At 34.1% G+C, this 17864-nt stretch overlaps 6 protein-coding genes and 2 pseudogenes across 9 annotated transcripts; 6 read left to right on the forward strand and 2 right to left on the reverse strand.

Annotated features, from left to right (window-relative positions):
* Nucleotides 1-66: 66 nt before the first annotated feature.
* On the forward strand, nt 67-3265 carry srx-82 (7TM GPCR serpentine receptor class x (Srx) domain-containing protein; the record flags this gene model as incomplete). Its single annotated transcript, NM_001028745.1, has 6 exons — nt 67-150; nt 196-359; nt 2405-2570; nt 2619-2685; nt 2732-3104; nt 3151-3265. The coding sequence occupies 6 exons, from the start codon at nt 67-69 to the stop codon at nt 3263-3265; spliced, it is 969 nt and encodes a 322-aa protein (NP_001023916.1).
* Nucleotides 3266-4060: 795 nt separating this feature from the next.
* Nucleotides 4061-5305, forward strand: srx-80 (7TM GPCR serpentine receptor class x (Srx) domain-containing protein; the record flags this gene model as incomplete). The annotated part of the gene is made up of 7 exons (NM_001028744.1): nt 4061-4120; nt 4169-4332; nt 4375-4540; nt 4586-4652; nt 4698-4986; nt 5032-5106; nt 5155-5305. 7 exons carry the CDS (start codon nt 4061-4063, stop codon nt 5303-5305), a joined length of 972 nt encoding a protein of 323 aa, NP_001023915.1.
* A 947-nt stretch (nt 5306-6252) lies between these two features.
* On the forward strand, nt 6253-7430 carry srx-81 (annotated as a pseudogene). Its single transcript has 4 exons — nt 6253-6318; nt 6478-6641; nt 6687-7243; nt 7290-7430. Coding segments are annotated over exons 1-4 (928 nt in total).
* Nucleotides 7431-7679: 249 nt separating this feature from the next.
* On the forward strand, nt 7680-9231 carry srx-83 (annotated as a pseudogene). The gene is made up of 4 exons: nt 7680-7745; nt 8080-8243; nt 8295-8527; nt 8699-9231. Coding segments are annotated over exons 1-4 (996 nt in total).
* A 209-nt stretch (nt 9232-9440) lies between these two features.
* srx-84 (7TM GPCR serpentine receptor class x (Srx) domain-containing protein) lies at nt 9441-11020 on the forward strand (the record flags this gene model as incomplete). Of its 2 annotated transcripts, NM_001269407.2 has the most annotated exons (5): nt 9494-9562; nt 9782-9945; nt 10132-10364; nt 10407-10776; nt 10821-11020. In NM_001269407.2, 5 exons carry the CDS (start codon nt 9494-9496, stop codon nt 10960-10962), a joined length of 978 nt encoding a protein of 325 aa, NP_001256336.1. In that variant the 3' UTR covers nt 10963-11020. The 2 variants fall into 2 exon arrangements, with proteins under 2 accessions (NP_001256337.1, NP_001256336.1); NM_001269408.3 differs by lacking the exons at nt 10132-10364; nt 10821-11020 and having other exon boundaries at nt 9441-9562; nt 10407-10450.
* A 484-nt stretch (nt 11021-11504) lies between these two features.
* Nucleotides 11505-12692, forward strand: F35B12.9 (uncharacterized protein). The gene is made up of 3 exons (NM_073539.9): nt 11505-12202; nt 12247-12467; nt 12516-12692. Exons 1-3 carry the CDS (start codon nt 11528-11530, stop codon nt 12610-12612), a joined length of 993 nt encoding a protein of 330 aa, NP_505940.2. The 5' UTR covers nt 11505-11527; the 3' UTR covers nt 12613-12692.
* Nucleotides 12628-14897, reverse strand: dhs-20 (Retinol dehydrogenase 7). The gene is made up of 6 exons (NM_073540.6): nt 14462-14897; nt 14266-14413; nt 13794-13917; nt 13484-13745; nt 13116-13279; nt 12628-12951 (listed from the first exon to the last, which is right to left on the reverse strand). The coding sequence occupies exons 1-6, from the start codon at nt 14539-14541 to the stop codon at nt 12701-12703; spliced, it is 1029 nt and encodes a 342-aa protein (NP_505941.3). The 5' UTR covers nt 14542-14897; the 3' UTR covers nt 12628-12700.
* On the reverse strand, nt 14816-16858 carry idpp-16 (Prion-like-(Q/N-rich)-domain-bearing protein). The gene is made up of 3 exons (NM_073541.7): nt 16372-16858; nt 15897-16199; nt 14816-14948 (listed from the first exon to the last, which is right to left on the reverse strand). The coding sequence occupies exons 1-3, from the start codon at nt 16755-16757 to the stop codon at nt 14891-14893; spliced, it is 747 nt and encodes a 248-aa protein (NP_505942.2). The 5' UTR covers nt 16758-16858; the 3' UTR covers nt 14816-14890.
* Between the last annotated feature and the right edge of the window lie 1006 nt (nt 16859-17864).

Genomic DNA, 17864 nt, shown 5'->3' on the forward strand with positions numbered 1-17864 from the left:
ATCTTCTTTCTATTCTAATGGCATGGTTTACAGCGGCAAGAACGGAAAACTTTGAAATTTGAAAAAATGGAAGGAAGTATGTCATCCAGCTCAGTAACGTACAACTATAAAGATCCGTTAAACTTGTTGGCTTCGATTATTATGATTGTGGTATTTCACCGTTTTTAATACAACTTTTTGAGTAATTAAATTCAGAATGGAATCTTTGGTAGTGTCTGCAATCTTTCAATAGTCTACATCTTCATGTATGTCCCAAAAGAAAAAACTTCTTTTAATTTGATTTGTGTCTTTCGTAGTCTTGGAAACACTATCATACTACTATGGGGATTTATTGCAACGTTTGTGCCAATTACTTTGACGTAAGTAAGATAAGAAATTGGCACATAAACTTTGTGACCAAGTCTTGTGATGCTGTTTGGGGAATTTTGATATCTGTAAGATCTTGGCCAAATTCTCAATTATAATTTTTGATGATCGTCGCCACATGAAGAATTGTGGCGTATGACGAGCGTTGACAAATAATTTGAAAAAAAAACAGACCTGATTGAAAATTGCTAGTTTGAAAAGAATGTATATTACGAAAATGTTATTTACGTTTTTCATGAGATACAGATATAAGTTGTCGAATGGAGCTGAAAAGCATGATGAGAAACTCGGGTAATACTAGAGAGCGGCTGGGAACGATCAGAAATTTTTGAAGCTCATTCAATCATCGATTTGAACCATGATTGAATGAGCATCTATTAGGTTGGCGGGAAAGTCCTGTCCTAATTTTTTGTTTTGTCTTTATGGGCTGAATATCAATTTTGGTGTTTATTGGCTCCTAGTGTTTGATAAGCAGAAAAAAAGTATTTGCAGTAATTAACCTCCCATCCCTCTCCCTCTCTCTCGGTTCAAGTTCACTTGCGATGAGTGTACCTACCTCAATTCTTGTTCGGCATGTTTTGTTGTACATGCTCATTGCGCACACTACAATGAAGGATTCAAAAACTCTTCTGATGAAAGTTTATAATGGACCTGCTCCCTCGTATAAAACTATACAGAAGTGGTTTGATCGTTTCGAAAAAAGCGACTTTTCTTAGATTAAAAAGGTATGCTCAAAAGACCACATGAGTTGGATTTGAATGCACTAAAAGCTAGTATTGCATCGGATCCATTTCAAATTATCCGTGAACTTGCAAGCACTTTGGGGTCTCTCATAACTCCATACCAAATAACATGACATTGCTCGGCATGAGGAAAATTTTTCGTCGATTCCTATTTGATCCGTTTCAACCTTTTTCACCAAGTTGATGTTTCATAAATTTTTCTCACTCTCCAGCCGACGACCGGCTTATTATTGTTGGGCCGGCTTATTATTGAAAACGAGAAGTGGGTGTTGTACGCTAATCACCACAGACAAGCTCAGTGGATTGGAGAAGGACAAACCGCACAGGATGTTCCGAAACTCGGCCTTCACCCGAAAAAAAGTATGCACTCTGTTTGGTCGGGAGTGGATGGCCCCTCTACTGGGAGCAGTTACCTGAGGGTGAAACTATAACCGTAGAGACTAACTCTAGACAACTACGAAATTTGAGCGAAGCAGTCGATCGTTCAGCCTTACAGGATAAGAAAGTATATTTCCAACATAATAACGCTCACCCACATGTTGCAAGACATGTGAAGGAGGAACTGGCAAATTGTGGATCGCCGATTCTCCCTCAACCACCGTATTCTCCTGACATTTCTTCAAGTGATTATTGGCTTCTCTCCGATCTGACTTGTGCAATCCGAGGTAAAACCTTCACAACACGAGAAAATCTCCAAACTGATATCGGGCTATACTTTGAATCCCTGCCAGCTGGATTCTACAGGAAGGGAATCCACAAGTTAACTGAATGTTGACAGGACATTGTTAAACATGATGGGGCATATAACTGATTTCTAGTGTGAGTTTGCTTCGAGAAATAAATTATGAAAAAAATAGGACAGGACTTTCCCGCCAACCCAATAGAAATATTTTTCTCCCGGAGAATTTTCCAGTCGTTCCCTGTCCATGCTCCTGAAACGAGTATGTGCGCCTGGCGCGAGTGTTCTAACGAAATTTAAAAATGCATGCCTAATGTTTAGCGCATAAAGAGCCCATATTGTTCGCACATAGCGTGGAAGGAACACGAATAGAACGCGTAACTGTAGCCGCACGAGTAATCTTGACAGGCCCATTTCGTGCTCAAATAGTATAGTTTTACCGAAGAGTGAATCGTTTTCAAACTTGAAAAATAATTAGAACGTTCCGAAAAAGTCACGTAACCGACTCAAAGCGCCCAAATCACAATACAAATCACTAATCGCCAGCTCTCTAGGAGCGACAACTTATAGATAAATTAATTGATAGTGGTGACAACCGAAATTCATAATATTTCAGAGGCCAATCGCAATTCTGGAAACCTTATGAAACGGTTGTGATCATCTCATGTAACAACATCTACATGGTCATTCAATACAGTGGAGTTTTTATTGCAGTAAATAGGTTTTGTGCTTTGTTTTTACCAATAGTTTACAAAAAACTATTTCACATCAAAACCACTTTTGTGAGTTATTTTTGAAAACATCTGTAACTAAAATTACCAACTTTATAGATACTTACAATGATAATAATTGCTTTGAAGCTTATTGATAACTTGAATTACCTCATTACTTTTTTGCGTAGGTTTAACTTTTTTATATTGTTGGTAAGAAAACCTGTTTTTAGCAATTGAATGCTTTACATTTTATTCTTCCAACAATCTTGCATGGGTACCAAATATTCAATCACATTGCCACATTGATGATAATGTTCCGAATCCATTCAACTCAACTGCATTTGTCCTTATTGTTATCATCTTCATAAATGTTGCCAATTTCATCAGGATCCGCATGTTTTACAAATCAACTGAAACTGAAGTGGCAGAAAAGAAACGAAAAATGAAGAAGAACACTGTATTGTTTGGTCAAACATTATTTCAAGATTGCATTATGTTGTTTGATATGCTTTTCACATTCAAACTAGCAGGCATCAGTAAGGAAAGATATTGGACATTTTTCAGTGGAACACTTGTATGGGAATTAGTTCACTCTCTTGATGGGTTTGTAAATTGGGAGAAATATTAATTTTAAACATCAGAAATTCAGATTTGTAATGGTTATGTTCAATGAAAGACTATCGTTCCTTAAAAATAAAATGTTTCATCCGAGTAATGATGTCAGCCACACTCAAGTGATTAAAGTGGTTTCTGCTCGTTACTGAACCTTCAGAGCGATTAACTTTTAAAATTTATAATTTAAAGCTATTTTAGCTAGCAACAAGAAAATACGCATGTAGTCAACTTTTGATAAAGTTTTTATCCCATCAATCTTAATGCAATCTTCCTCAATGGTTGGTTTTGCTGAAACTGTTGACACGGAGTTAAAAATTGTTATTTTTCTGTTTAATAATGGTCAACTGTCATATTTAATCAGTTTACTGGCAGATCCCCTCGGGGATGGGTGACCCTAAGGGATGTACTAGAAAAATACCAAACAAAGTATGCTAGCTTGTACGTAAGATAATTTTTAAAAATTCAAAAAATGCATCAAAAGCCGTTTTTTTTTCAAAAATTCAAAAGTACTGAAAAATCATATGAAGTGCTTCTTTTTTCTTTTATAAAACTGTTCAGTATAGTCAAATGTACCAGAAAATACCAAACAAAGTATGCTAGCTTGTACGGAAGATTATTTTTAAAAGTTCAAAAAAAAATTTTCTAGAAAAAAGAAGCACTTTATATGATTTTCCCGTACTTTTGAATCGGGGATAGGGGCCCCTCGGGGATGGGTAGTCTTTTACACGCGAACACTTGCGGATTACTTAATGTGCAAGGATTTTTTTAACTCAAAGGAATTTGTACTGGTATAAGGTGGAGGATATCCTATTTCATGGGTTGGTCAATGGATGTATCTGAAATGTTGTAGACACACGAAACCCCTGTAATTAGTAGTATAAGAAAGGCGGACTTCGTAAATAACAACATACACCAGTGTCACATTCTCTTCCAATTGTTTCAAAATGAGTTTTTCACCTGATGCGGACCCTTTAAATTGGTTTGCTGCTAGTGTAATGACGATTGTTAGTTCTTCTTAAATATCTAATTCAAATTTAAACACATTTTTTTAGAATGGAGTTTTTGGAATTACTTGCAATACACTCATAATTGCAAGTTTTATAAGGTCCCCAACAGAGCGAACATCGTTTAACCTAATATGTTCGTATCGAGCAGTTGGTAATTGTATTATTCTTCTATGGGGATTTTTAGGCACATTCGTTCCAATAACTTTATTGTAAGTCATTATTTGACAAACAGATTTTATCCCTAATTTTAGTGGAGACACGTTGTTTCCCCCAATATATCAGTTCATTGTTTTGACTTGTGTTAATAGTCTTTATGCTGGGCTTCAATATTGTGGATTTTTGATAGCTATTAATCGATTTTGTGCAATGTATATTCCAATGTTCTACTCTACATTATTTGGAGTGAAGATAACATTTGTAAGTTTGAAAGTTAGTTTTACGTGCAATATCAATTGTTTACAGATACTAACAACATTAATTTTTGTGTACAGGATTGTAAAAATTATAATGGAACTGATCCACTATATTCGTAAGTTTTTGTTCAGTCTTTTATTAGCCTTCGTAAAATTTCAAGCACTTCAATGTTTTTCTTCATTTTCTTCATATGATATTTCCTGGGCACCTGCAATGGATGAAAGATGCCGAAAGTATGGTGGAGTTGTTGATGAATCTCTTTTGATCCTCGGAACATTAGTTGCAATAAACTGTGCAACTTTTGTGAAAATCTATTTGTTTTACAAAGCAACTGAATTGGATTCAAGAGAAGTTAAGGAAAAAATGAAGAAGAATAGAATACTATTCATTCAGACAATTATTCAAGACTTGACCTATATCATTGATTTGATTTTTACTTTTCAATTAAGGTTAGGTTCTTGATATTCCAAAATTTGTTTTTTTTTTAATTTTAGCGGACTAATTTCTGCAAGATATTGGACATTTATCAGTGGAAGTTTTATTTGGCAATGTGTTCATTCTTTTGATGGGTTAGTCTAAAATGATTGAATCCTTTCAGAACTAATCTATGTATTTAGTTTGATCATGATAATGTTCAACGAAAAGCTCACCCTCTTCAAAAGGAGTTTTTTCTCTTCATCATCTGATGTTCAGTCAGTGGCTCCGGCAACAAAATTGTTCGATACCGTGGCAACAAATAGAAATTACAATGTTTCTCCAATTGGATGATAATTTTGGAATTTGAAAATTATGAATAAGACACTGTTTATTTTTAGAATTCATGTAGGTTACTTTTATTTATTGTTGTGTATTAGATTGTAAAAACTTACTATGGATTTATTTTTTGTTACAAAACGCTACAAAAATAAACATATAAAAAACATACAATATTCTAAGAAAATTGATCTTCCCTCAACCGGTTCTTGAATTTTCTTATGTTTTCCAAGAAAGTATTATTATACTTTGCGTTGTGTCCTAATACCATTTGTACCATTTGTTAGTGAGGATGATACGAAAATGAAGACAAGAGGACCACTGAGAGCAAACGGGAAGAATGTAGGTCATTCTATACCGACAGAGACCGAGAGATCTAACTAATGATAAGACATCTTGTGTGCACAAGAACACACAACACTGATATTTTTCAAAGAGATATTTGGAATTAGAGACACGTTTTGGAGGTTCTTTCTGCCAAATAATTACGTCCCTTCTTATCCCAATTCAAAATCACTTGGTTAACATGTTTTCGAAAAATTTCTACCACTCGCAATGTTACTAGAAAAAGTGCGAATGTGGGAGGGGAAATAACACGCCATAAACTTTGCCAGCGAAGTGTCGAATACCTGGTAATTACGTTTACCACCTTATTCGATATTTGCGTGATATCTATTTAATTTAGTAAAACAAAAACATGACCAATCTGATTTTATGAAGGTTTGAACTACCATAATTTATGTAGAAAACACAACTTAAAATTCAAGCTAAATCTTTTTCCGGGTATATCACCAATCGGTGAATGTTCCTGGTTTTTTTGTGGTTCCCGTACACACGAACAACTCCAAGAACTAATAAAATATATATTTAACTTTGTCACGCAAGACTAAAAATCATGCGGTATAATATTTAAACTATGTACAAGTGACAACATTTTTTCCATTGTTCATACAAAATATATTATGAACGACACAGTTCCCAACTACACCAATGCTCTCAACATTTTAGCTTCTTTGATAATTTGTGTGGTAAGTTTAAAAAGCACGAAACACATTTTAAAAAGCAGTAGACAGCTTAAAAACGGTGTACCTCCAATTTCAAAAAAATCTGTAGATGTCGAATGCATAACCGTACTACAACTACAAACTTATAGTTAGAAAAAATGTTTATAAGGGAAAATTTTGAAGATTGGGATATTTGGAGTATTCACGAATCAGTTAATCGTTTATTTATTCTTCTATTCTCCGTCGCAGAAAACATCTTTCAACTTAATATGTCTCTTTCGGGCAACTGGTAACACAATAATATTATCATGGGCTTTCTTGGCCACATTTTTGCCGACCATACTTTTGTGAGTTTTCATTTTGAGTTTGTGTTACAATTATAATGTTCACAGAGGAAAATCTCCATACATCCCATTGTATGACACGCTTGTTATTGGATTGTCAAATAGTTTGTATTCTGGAATTCAGAATACTGGACTTTATATAGCATTGAATCGATTTTGTGTAATGTTTTTTCCAATACACTATCACACAATGTTCGGATTCAAAGTAACATTATTCGTAACCTCATACATATTTATTCATCGAGCATTCATGTCAATTCTTAGGCTTCTTATAGTCTCATGTGGTTTCCAAGTACAAAACCACTATGCCAAGAAACTTACAAAGAAGTTTATTTTTCAACAGCATTTTTACTAGTCTTGGTTTTATTAAATTGTGCCACTTTTACAAAGATTGCATTTTTCTACAAATCAAGTGGTATTGAAGCTTCGATGCAAAAACGGAAACGAAAAAATAATATGAAATTATTTTGGCAAACTTTAATTCAGGATAGCATAACTTTTATAGACATGATTTTCACATTCAAATTAAGTTTATTGAGTGACTCTAGAATGTGGACATTTTTATGTGGAACAGTGATTTGGGAGAGTGTTCATTCACTTGATGGGTTCGCTATTTAAGAAAAACAATCTTAAAAAATATTATTACTTCAGGTTAATCATGGTTTTGTTCAATGAGAGACTGACTTTCTTGAAACGGAATCTACTCCCACCTTCTGAAAATCCATCAATTTTATCTCATGAGCGGACAACAGGTCAAATTATTCCTATGCGCTCTTCTATTGTTTTTTAAAGTTTTAAAAGTATAATTTCTCAATTACTCTCCACAAAAAAATGTATTTTTGTTCAATAATGTTAATAAACACATTACCATGAAACATAAGTTCAAAAAACAGGATTTCTCTTATATCAGAACGGATGTTTTTGAGAAACTGGGAAATTATAGCTTGTCTACTTTTGAGAACAAAGGTTGACTTGAAAATTGTCCTGAGATATCAGAACTACTCAAAGCGGCCTTAATTGAATATTTTCCTTTTTATAGTAATGAACTCCACAATCCCCAATTATACGGATCCTTTGAATTTATCAGCTGCATTCATAATTCTTGCGGTAAGGAGAATAATGCTTTGCACAAAGAAACTGGTGCCAACTTCTTCCTCAGTCTCACCCAAAACCTTAAAAATATATAAATTCGGTAGCTTTTTTAGTGTTATTTTAAACTTGGGTGAATATTCGGGAAGAATTAATATTAATTGAATTAAAATAAGTTAAAAGTTGAATAAAGCCTAAACAAAATTTTGTGCCCTTTATATAAAGTATTCAGGATTGACAACTTCTTATCCATTAATTTTATGTAAGAAATTTTGTGTCAAATAAATTTTTAAATGAGTGAAGAAAAATATATTAAGAACAATAAATATTAATAATTGAAAAAAATATTTAGAATGGAATATTTGGAGTTTTGACTAATACATTAATCATTTATATTTTTTCCAAATCGTCAAAAGAGAGAACGTCATTCAATGTTATCTGTATTTTTCGTGCATTTGGAAATATAATAACACTTTCATCCACTTTTTTGGCAACATTTCTACCAATAACGCTAATGTAAGACAATCCTCATTGTCTCTAAGTTTTCTACAATAGTTAAAATTTCAGTGGTAAATCTCCTTTTACCCATTTTTACGAAACAAATGTTATTGGTATAACATTGAGTTTATATGCTGGACTGCAGAACACAGGAGTATACATAGCCTTTAATAGATTTACAGCAATGTTTCTTCCAGTTTATTATTCAAAATTATTTGGGTTCAAAATGACTTTAATGGTAACATCGCTGATATTTTTTCATCGGGCGGTTGTTTCAGTTTTTGAACTTTTGCATTTTGTTCGTAAGTGTTACAACATATTGTTGAGTTTTTATTTTTCAAAATAGGATTTCTACAGTCTTCCAGTTTTGCATGTCCAAGTAGATATATAAAAGAATATATGACAGTAGTAAAAAATATGTCAGAGAATAGGCATCATGTTTTAGCTAGCCTGACAAATGTTTAATTTTGCAGCTCTTGAGTGTTGGATGGGTTATAATTCTTACGATCTTACATGGTTTCCAAGCATGGAAGAAAAGTGTAACGAAGATTCGAACACTTCGAGTGCAATTAACACCACTTTGATATGCCAGATAGTAATAGTGCTCCTCAACGTTTCGACGTTCACATAAATTTATTTTTTCTACAAGTCAATGGATTTTGAAATTATAGAGCGCACACGGAAAATTAAAAGGAACCGTGCATTATTCTTGCAAACTATGATCCAAGACGGAATTATACTGATTGATCAGATTTTTACATTTAGATTGAGTGAATTGAGTACCTCAAGAATATGGGCATTTTTCTGTGGAACTCTCATTTGGGAATGTGTTCATTCTCTCGATGGGTAACTAAATAAATCGGTGAATTCAAACACTGTAAGATTTAGATTTATTATGGTCATGTTCAATGAGAGACTCTCTTTCCTAAAGAAAACGTTATTCTCATCATCTGAAAAAGTTGTATCTCATAGAAACATTGTTGGTTCCATTACACCTATGAGATAGCCATCTCCAGTTGTCTAAATTTATAATTTTCAAAATCAAAATTCCCAAAGTTCAATAAACTTTTCACAGAAACAAGCATAACACACGCTTTATATTCTATGGTAAACAAAATTATATGTTGTCTAACTCACTTTCACACGAAATATCAAGACCTACCATTTAACAAAGTCTATGATTGAGGAGGCGGCTCCGAGAAGTAGTACGGAATCATTAATAACAACAAGTTTGAGTATTTTGTAGTAAGTAAAAAAATAAGAAAACGATGGATGATACACCATTACCAAACTATACGGATCCTATTAACATTTTAGCTGCTGTGTTCATATTTGTGGTGAGTTATCAAAATTGGAGATAGTATGCCTTGTTTATGAACTTTTTAGTACACAATTTTATGTTTAAAATTTTATATTCGATTTCTAATCTTTGAATTTTCCACGAAAAACAACGAAAACAATACAATCAGCTGGTCAGATTCCCCAAAAACTTAATTTTCTAGATAGATGTATTAATTGGTAGACAATCGGGTTCATAAACTTTCGTTTGCTTTCAGAACGGAATTATGGGAACTGTCACAAATTTGCTAATTATCTATATATTCATAAAATCACCGACAGAGAGAACATCGTTTAATGTTATTTGTGTTTTTCGAGGAATTGGAAACACAATAATATTAACATGGGGATTTTTGGCAACTTTTCTACCGATTACACTAATGTGAGTTTCTTTCGAAACATTTTTCTTTCTAACTTTTCAGAGTTGGGAAGTTCAATTCTTTCCAACATAGGTACTTGCTCGTTTTCCTAGAAAAAAAATTCAATACTGCTTTAATATTCTAATTATTGAGCTTAATAATCTTAGAAGACTTCAAGAAAAATTTTTTCTGTTATTAAAAAATTTCAGAGGGGCCTCTCCATTCAGCCCATTTTATGAAACACTAGTTATTGGATTTTCAAATAGTTTGTACTCTGGACTTCAGTATACCGGAGTTTACATTGCTTTAAACAGATTTTGCGCTATGTTTTTCCCTACATACTATCCAAAAATATTCGATTTCAAAATAACATTTCTTATAACATTATTAATGTTTATATATAGATTTGTCAAAATTATTTTGGAGTTTTTTCATTACATCCGTAAGTGTGAACTCGTTCATCAATTTTAATTTAATTATTTAGCTTTGGAGTGTTGGATGGTTTATACATCTTATGATCTTGCATGGTCTCCGAATATGGGTGAACAATGTAAAGATGACGACAATTCTTCAAATATCAATACTTCTGCTATATTCCAAACCGTTTTAGTAATATTAAACGCAGCGATATTTGCTAAAATATATTTCTTCTATAAATCGACAGATCTTTCGACAAAGGGAAGAAAGCGGAAATTGAAGAAGAACAAAGTTCTATTTTTACAAACTATGATTCAGGATAGTATAACCTTAATTGATATGATCTTCACATTTCGGCTGTCTCTGTTAAGTACAAAGAGATTGTGGTCATTTTTTTGTGGTACTGTAATATGGGAATGTCTTCATTCAATTGATGGGTTAGATTCCAAAAAGAAAGTATTTATGAATAATCCAAATTTAGGTTAATCATGGTTATGTTCAATGAAAGGCTCACATTTCTGCAGAAAACTTTTTTTGCATCTTCAACAAATGCATCAGTTGCATCAAAAGAAAAAGGAACCGCCACAGTAACACCAATGAAAGTTCCATCTCCTGTCGTATAGCCGTATTTAATATTTTAAGTTTTGAATTATGTAGTTCTGCATTATTTATGAATTATTTTTTTAAGGGTATTGAAATTCTAACATAAATGAAAAAAATATACTGATTTTCGGTTGCTTGGAATAATGTTCATTGGAGACTTGTGAAAGCCAGTTTCTAAACGTTAATTTCACTTGAAAGTGCTAAAAAGGCAGTTCTAGCCGAAAAATTGACAATCACTAGAGATAATATGTGTCTATTGTTCATGAGCATTTTTGTTTTCAATCAAATTTGTTTTTACAATTTGAAATAATAGGTCTCTGTCTGAACTTCCAGTTATTTCACCAATCTTGTCTGCCACGTCACAAATCCAACAAGTTCTACAAAAAGGTTAAAACATCTTTTGTCTGGTTCCAATCATGTCATGAGTTGTTCTGTTATTTGCGTTTAAAAAACTTTCTCATACATCCGCATTGATCCTCTCTAATCCCACATAACAAAACCGTTTTTAGTGGGATTGAATCGCTCCACCGATTTCGGTTCTTTTCAAATATTCACTCGTTCGAGTGATTGACTGCCAATCGAAATATGAAGCATTCATTGCTGATACTTATTTCTGTTCTAGCCGTTTCTTCAGTCGAAGCGTTCCGCCAACATGCTCCCCCGCGTCCACAATTCCGAGATATTTCCGATTCTTCTGATGAATCTTCGATAAGCTCCGAAGCAGACTCATTTGAAGATAACGTTGTTCAAAACAAGAACACTAATCAACAAAGAAGAATCGATCCAGATATGATGATTCAAGCAAAACGGAAGTTCAACGAAGCTCCGCTGGACGTTTTTGGAAAGAAGAAAAATACATTCTTTGACCGTCCATCATCTGAAGAATTGGAAGCTTATGATGATAAGGTTAGACAACAGAAAATGAACAGATTTGTTGAAGACGATGAACCAATCATGATCCAAGGACCAGTTGATCCAGAATTCGCAAGAGGCCCAAAACCAAAGACAATGAAACCCAAAATGGATGATGCTGAAGAGAAAGTTTTCCTGACTGCTCTTGGACAAATATATTTGGATAAACTCGACGAGGAACAACGCACAAATGAGAGATATCCAGGACCACTTGGACCAATCGGACCAATGGGACCACCACCTCCATTGGATTATGATTACTTGTTTGTTCCAGTCGAGGCTCCTAGCAAAATGGAGTCTAATAATAATGGAAACAACAATGTTCACGTAAATGTCAATCATGTTCAGGCATGTTTAATGAAAATAACAAAGCTTTATTATTATTCCTACAGGTCAACTCAAATGTTCTTCACGTCCCTGAAAAGGACAAGAAGAATATTGAAAAACACGAGGACATGCCACCAATAATTCCATCTTATCATGACTCAGAACCATCTTCTACATCCCAATTCCTTTATTTCAACTTCAATACATTCGACATTCTTGTCCTTTCTGTTCTGATTGCTGCTTTCGTTTTCGCCACCAAGAAAGCATATACCAAATGCTTTCCAAAGTATGTTTGATGAAAATTTCAAAAAATGCATTTAAAAAATAATTGCAGAAAAACCGTAGCTCCGCAATTGCCAACAACTCTTCCACCAACTTACACTCCTTCTTCTATTGTCGTTGAGACAGTCTCCAAGAAGACACCACAGTAGTTGTATTACTGGAAACTTTTTCAAATCTTTTTATTTTTATATACAGTAACTAAAACTTTGGTATAAAATGTTTGATTATCAATGTTCTTTAGTTTTTCTTCTTCATGCTATCCTCAAGACATGCTGGAACAACCTCTTGTTTTCCAAGACTTCTGATAACATAATCAGCCCACCAGGTTGGTAGAAGAGACAATGGAACGTAAACAAAAATTGCATCCCATCCACAGTAATACCGATGACGTGGATATTTTGCTGTCAGAGCATGATAGTAGTTATCAACGACGTAATGAATTTTTGTTGTGCTCATGGAGATGTAGGTCTTGTTCCACATTTTTGCAACTGAAATATGTTTTGTTATGTATCAGGTGATTGGTTCTGAATTTTTTGGGATATTATTTTTAAAAAACCCTGGACACCCTTTAACAATCTCAATTTTTACATATTTTAATTAAGTATATTTGCATCCAATTTTGAAAGTCTAATATGTGTATTCCAAAACTCACAATAATTTTTAAATGTCTCTCCGTATTCAGTTCTAGTTTCATCGTCAATTTGTGTCCAAACATGATCAACTCTCTTCAGCATAGCTTGCTCATCTAACAATGGAGTACGGAATATTCCGGGCTCTAGAATGCTCACTTTCACTCCGAAATTGTAGAGCTCTTGCCTGAAATTATAGTCATACGATTTAGTGACACTTGAAAGTTGAGTAAACAATTTTAGGAGATGCATTTACTTGTACTCCTGAACTATTCTGAAACCAAACATCAAACTTGAAAAATTCGAGATAGGAAGTAATTGAATATCATTTTTGAATACGAAAGAGAATACACTAAACTTTATCAAAATGTCTAAAACACCAATTACAAACCTTATACAATCCATGTATGCAGCTGCCCCAAACTTTGAGACAACATAGGGACCTGCAGCAGGTGTTGAGAGCCTTCCGTTTACAGATGTAACAGTCACAATTCTTCCCTTCGCGGCTTTCACTAGTTTCTTGAACGCTTGTGTAACTCGAATTACTCCAAGACAATTCACATCAAGAGCCAATTTGTAATCGTTCATTCTGCACCAGTCATCGGGTCCGTAGCATGAGAAAATACCCGCATTGTTGACAACTCCCCAAAGTTCTAAAATAGTATTTAAAAATGTAGATTTGAAAGTTAATTAGATATTACTGTGATTTCCCAAACTCTTTTTCACAAATTCCACAGTCTTCTCAACAGATTCATCTTTGCTTACATCAAGAGGCACAGTTCGAAGTCGTGGATTTGCTGATTCCGATTCCAATGTTTTGGCTGCCTGGAAATATTGTAATCTTATGAAAAGTTTAGAGATAGTCCTTACATTCTTTATGTGCACCAAACTATAAACTTTTTTGCATTTTTTATATTTATAGATGTCTTAAAATATAATCTAGTTTCATCACATTTATGCATTTGTGATAGCGCCATTGGGCTAACTCTCCAGATAATTTCTAACCAGCGTGTTCAAGGTCGACCCAATTGATAAGGTTTTTTTGTTCTTGATTCTTGATATCAACTTGAAGTGATTTGTGAAATTGAAACTAATAGGCTTTGAAAAGTTTCGCAAGATCAATAAATCTTGTTAGCTCTTATTTTCATTTTTAAGAAATAAAATAAAACAAACCTCAGTAGTAAGACATCCTGCAAATACCAGAAATCCATTTTTTGCACATTTCTTCGCAAGTTCTCTTCCGAATCCAGTATCACATCCAGTGATTAAAATAGCACGATCTTGAAGTGAACCTCCTTCGGGAATCAATTCCAAAATATATCTAAAGGTCAAGTTCCTCTTATCAGTGATTGCACTTTTTTTCACTTACCTGACAATGTTCCACACAACTACAACGGCGACAAAATATAAAACCCAAGTAAATAGAGTGCAGAGACAACAAACAACCATCTGAAAGACTAGTATATGGTAAAGTATCAAACTTATAAAAAAGGAATTGCAATAGCTATTTCGCATCAAAAAACATAATCGGAAGATGGGCGTTGGAGACAATTTTTAGAGTGAGACGGAATGAAATTGAAATTGAAATTGAAATAGTAGAACAAATTCAAGGTTATATTTTATATCCTCTCTTGATTAACTGATTGCGAACAGAAGCTACTGGGCAATCAGTTAAATTCTAAAAATATCCGTTCTAAAATTTATAGGCTTTAAAAAGTTTGACTTAAAAATGCAATTATTTATTTTATTTGTACAAAACAAGAACCGGAATAAAAAATCAGAATAAAATCCACACTTTCTAATCATCGTTAGAAGTCATTTGAGAGTCGTCGGTGCTCGCAGGACTCGATGTTTGTCTGAAATTTATTTATATTGGTTGTTTGTAAAATGCTTATCACCACACTGTGGCAACACTATTTTTATCAGTTGATCAATGGAATCTCTAGCCTAGACTCTGATCAAGCTAACTCGTTCCATATTTGTTGAGGTTATTGCAGTTTTATTTCAGTTATGACTGTCAAACCAATTCTTTCAATTCTTTAAAGTTTAAAATATGCGTGTCATACAAAACTTGTTCTAGAGGTAGGAAAGTATTCGTAAAAAGATTATGACTTAGTTATGGCTTATGCGACTAGTTTTTTTAAAAGAACTATGAACATTCCAATATTTTGGTTTTATTTTTAAATGTCCAAGAAATTCATATGATTGAAAAGCTAACATTTATAAATAGCATAATTTTTTTCAGAAATATGGTCGTGTTTTGATATCCAATATATGGCGAGTCAGACTAAATGTGGTATATCAAATATTGTTAGTCCTATTCTCATTGATTGGCTTCCTATTTACCAGATTTTTATCCTCAAATAAATTTCAAATCATAGGGATCCCGACAGTCCGTGATGAAAGAATTTAACTTTTTAGGAAAAATTATACATTTTTCTGAAACAAAAATTTTCAAGATTATAAATCGTAATAAAATATAATATCTAAAATTTTCTATAAACCTAAAACAATTTAGTCAACTAGAACTATTACAACAACTTCCCCGATAGCAAAACTAAAGTATTTGTAAAGTATTTTCGAAATGTGAAAATAATTTAATATTTTTGTATGAACTTTAAAAAAACGTTTTCGCACTCATCTTTGCATTCAATATTTACTTTAAGGCGACTTTTTAACTGTCTATCTTATATTTTTCTGCCGACCCGTCGGCTTTTTCTCAAAAATCCAAACACAATTTGTCACTGGGTAAACAAAAATTGTATCTCTGGTCACAGAAGCTACTGTCATTCTGTCAAACGTACTCTGAAGAGTCCATTCCAGATCCATCAACATTATCATCATCAGTGACTTGGGCATCAACCTTCGTGAATTGATATGGACTTCCCCAAGTATTTGTGCCCTGTGTTTGACCCCATGAACTCTGATATGGACGAATTCCCATTGAAGATTGTTGCTGCTGGGATTGTTGTGATTGATATCCATTGCCATAATACATTGGTGACCAAGATGATTGGGATGGTGTGTTGTATTGTTGCTGTTGCATATATCCTTGGTTTTGATTTTGATAGTATGGAGTCATTTGATAGGAAGCAGATGATGGGTATCTGGAAAAAAAAACTATCGAAATTAACGAAAAATTACTTTTAATTTCATTTTTTCCCTCAAACAACGTCTCAATCCAAAAATACGTGATGTTTTTTCAAGTACCAAATTTGGTTGTTTTTTGTAATTCAAGTGCCAAGAGTAGCCACAGGCGGGCAAAAACTCAGAACTGACCCATAATATTGTGGAGTTCCTTGGGATCCATAATAGTTTGTTAGATCCATGACTGGAGAATACATTGATGAATCATATCTTTCTGGATAACTTCCTTGACTTCTTTGATTACTTTGGTATCCTTGATATCCTCTTTGACCTCCTTGACCTCTTTGATATCCCTGATAACCTTGGAAGTCTTGATAGCTGTCTTGGCCATTTCCCTGGTATCCTCCCTGCATTCCTGGATTACTTTGATAACCACCGCGGTATCCTTGCTGTCCAGATGATGGATAGTATTGAGATTGTTGAGAATATTGTTGATCGTAGTTTCCATATTGTTGAGAATATGGATAAGCAGCTGCCAAAATGCCGCATGAAACCACTAACAGTGTAACAGAAAACATTTTCGTTCCTTGCCAAGAATATAACATGATGAAAAGAAAATGGGAAAAGGTAGAGTTGGCAAAGTTAGGTGAGAGCTCTGATGGTGCTCGGTCTCTCTTTTTATATTTACTTCGACAGAGACACAGTTCTCGCGTACCCAAACAATAACTCTCCTAACTTCTTTTTTCTTTCTTTTTCCCGAAGAGTTCAGTGGTTACTCGTGTTCAATGTTTTCAATTTTCTGTTGAGAAAAGAAAAGAAGAAAATTAGATCAACATCAATGAAACGTGGAATTAGAGTTCTGACTCACAATGGCATCACAAAAGTGGGTTGGGATAGATCAACATTAAAATTTGACCTGATGTTGCTGATCGATGTAAAAAAACTTAAAAAAAAACGAAAAAGGAATATTCATTTCACTAATTCAATGAAGATTTAATGATATTCGTCTCAAAAATTTTAGTGTTGTGGACGGAACGTAAACCTGAACTTTATACAGACGTGACCTTTGGGTCATCATGAACTTATCGCGTAAGCGACCTCTCTTTATAATTCATTACTTCTTACACTCTCTTGTAATAAACTTCTTCTCTCCTTGTCACTCGCTCAATACACAACAGTGGCGATCAGGATACTGCTGGAAGTTCGCCAATAAAAGAAACCCATCTGGACCCCCTGCTGGAATCCGATGTTGCGAGTGACGGCGAGCGTTTCCAACCCGGTATTCTCCTTAGTCATTCTCTTCGACAGAGCCACCCACGACAAGTTGTGCGAGGATCAGCCCCAAACACTGATCATGCCTCCACTCGCCGCAGAGGTCGATATACCGCCTCTGGTCGTGATGCCCCTAGCCCAGGCATAATTTCTGGCTTTTTGTCATATAAGAGGGGAGATGTTGTGGACGGAACGTAAACCTGAACTTTATACAGACGTGACCTTTGGGTCATCATGAACTTATCGCGTAAGCGACCTCTCTTTATAATTCATTACTTCTTACACTCTCTTGTAATAAACTTCTTCTCTCCTTGTCACTCGCTCAATACACAACAGTGGCGATCAGGATACTGCTGGAAGTTCGCCAATAAAAGAAACCCATCTGGACCCCCTGCTGGAATCCGATGTTGCGA

Source organism: Caenorhabditis elegans, chromosome V (genome assembly GCF_000002985.6).
Source record: "Caenorhabditis elegans chromosome V".
NCBI classification, from domain to species: Eukaryota; Metazoa; Nematoda; class Chromadorea; order Rhabditida; family Rhabditidae; genus Caenorhabditis; species Caenorhabditis elegans.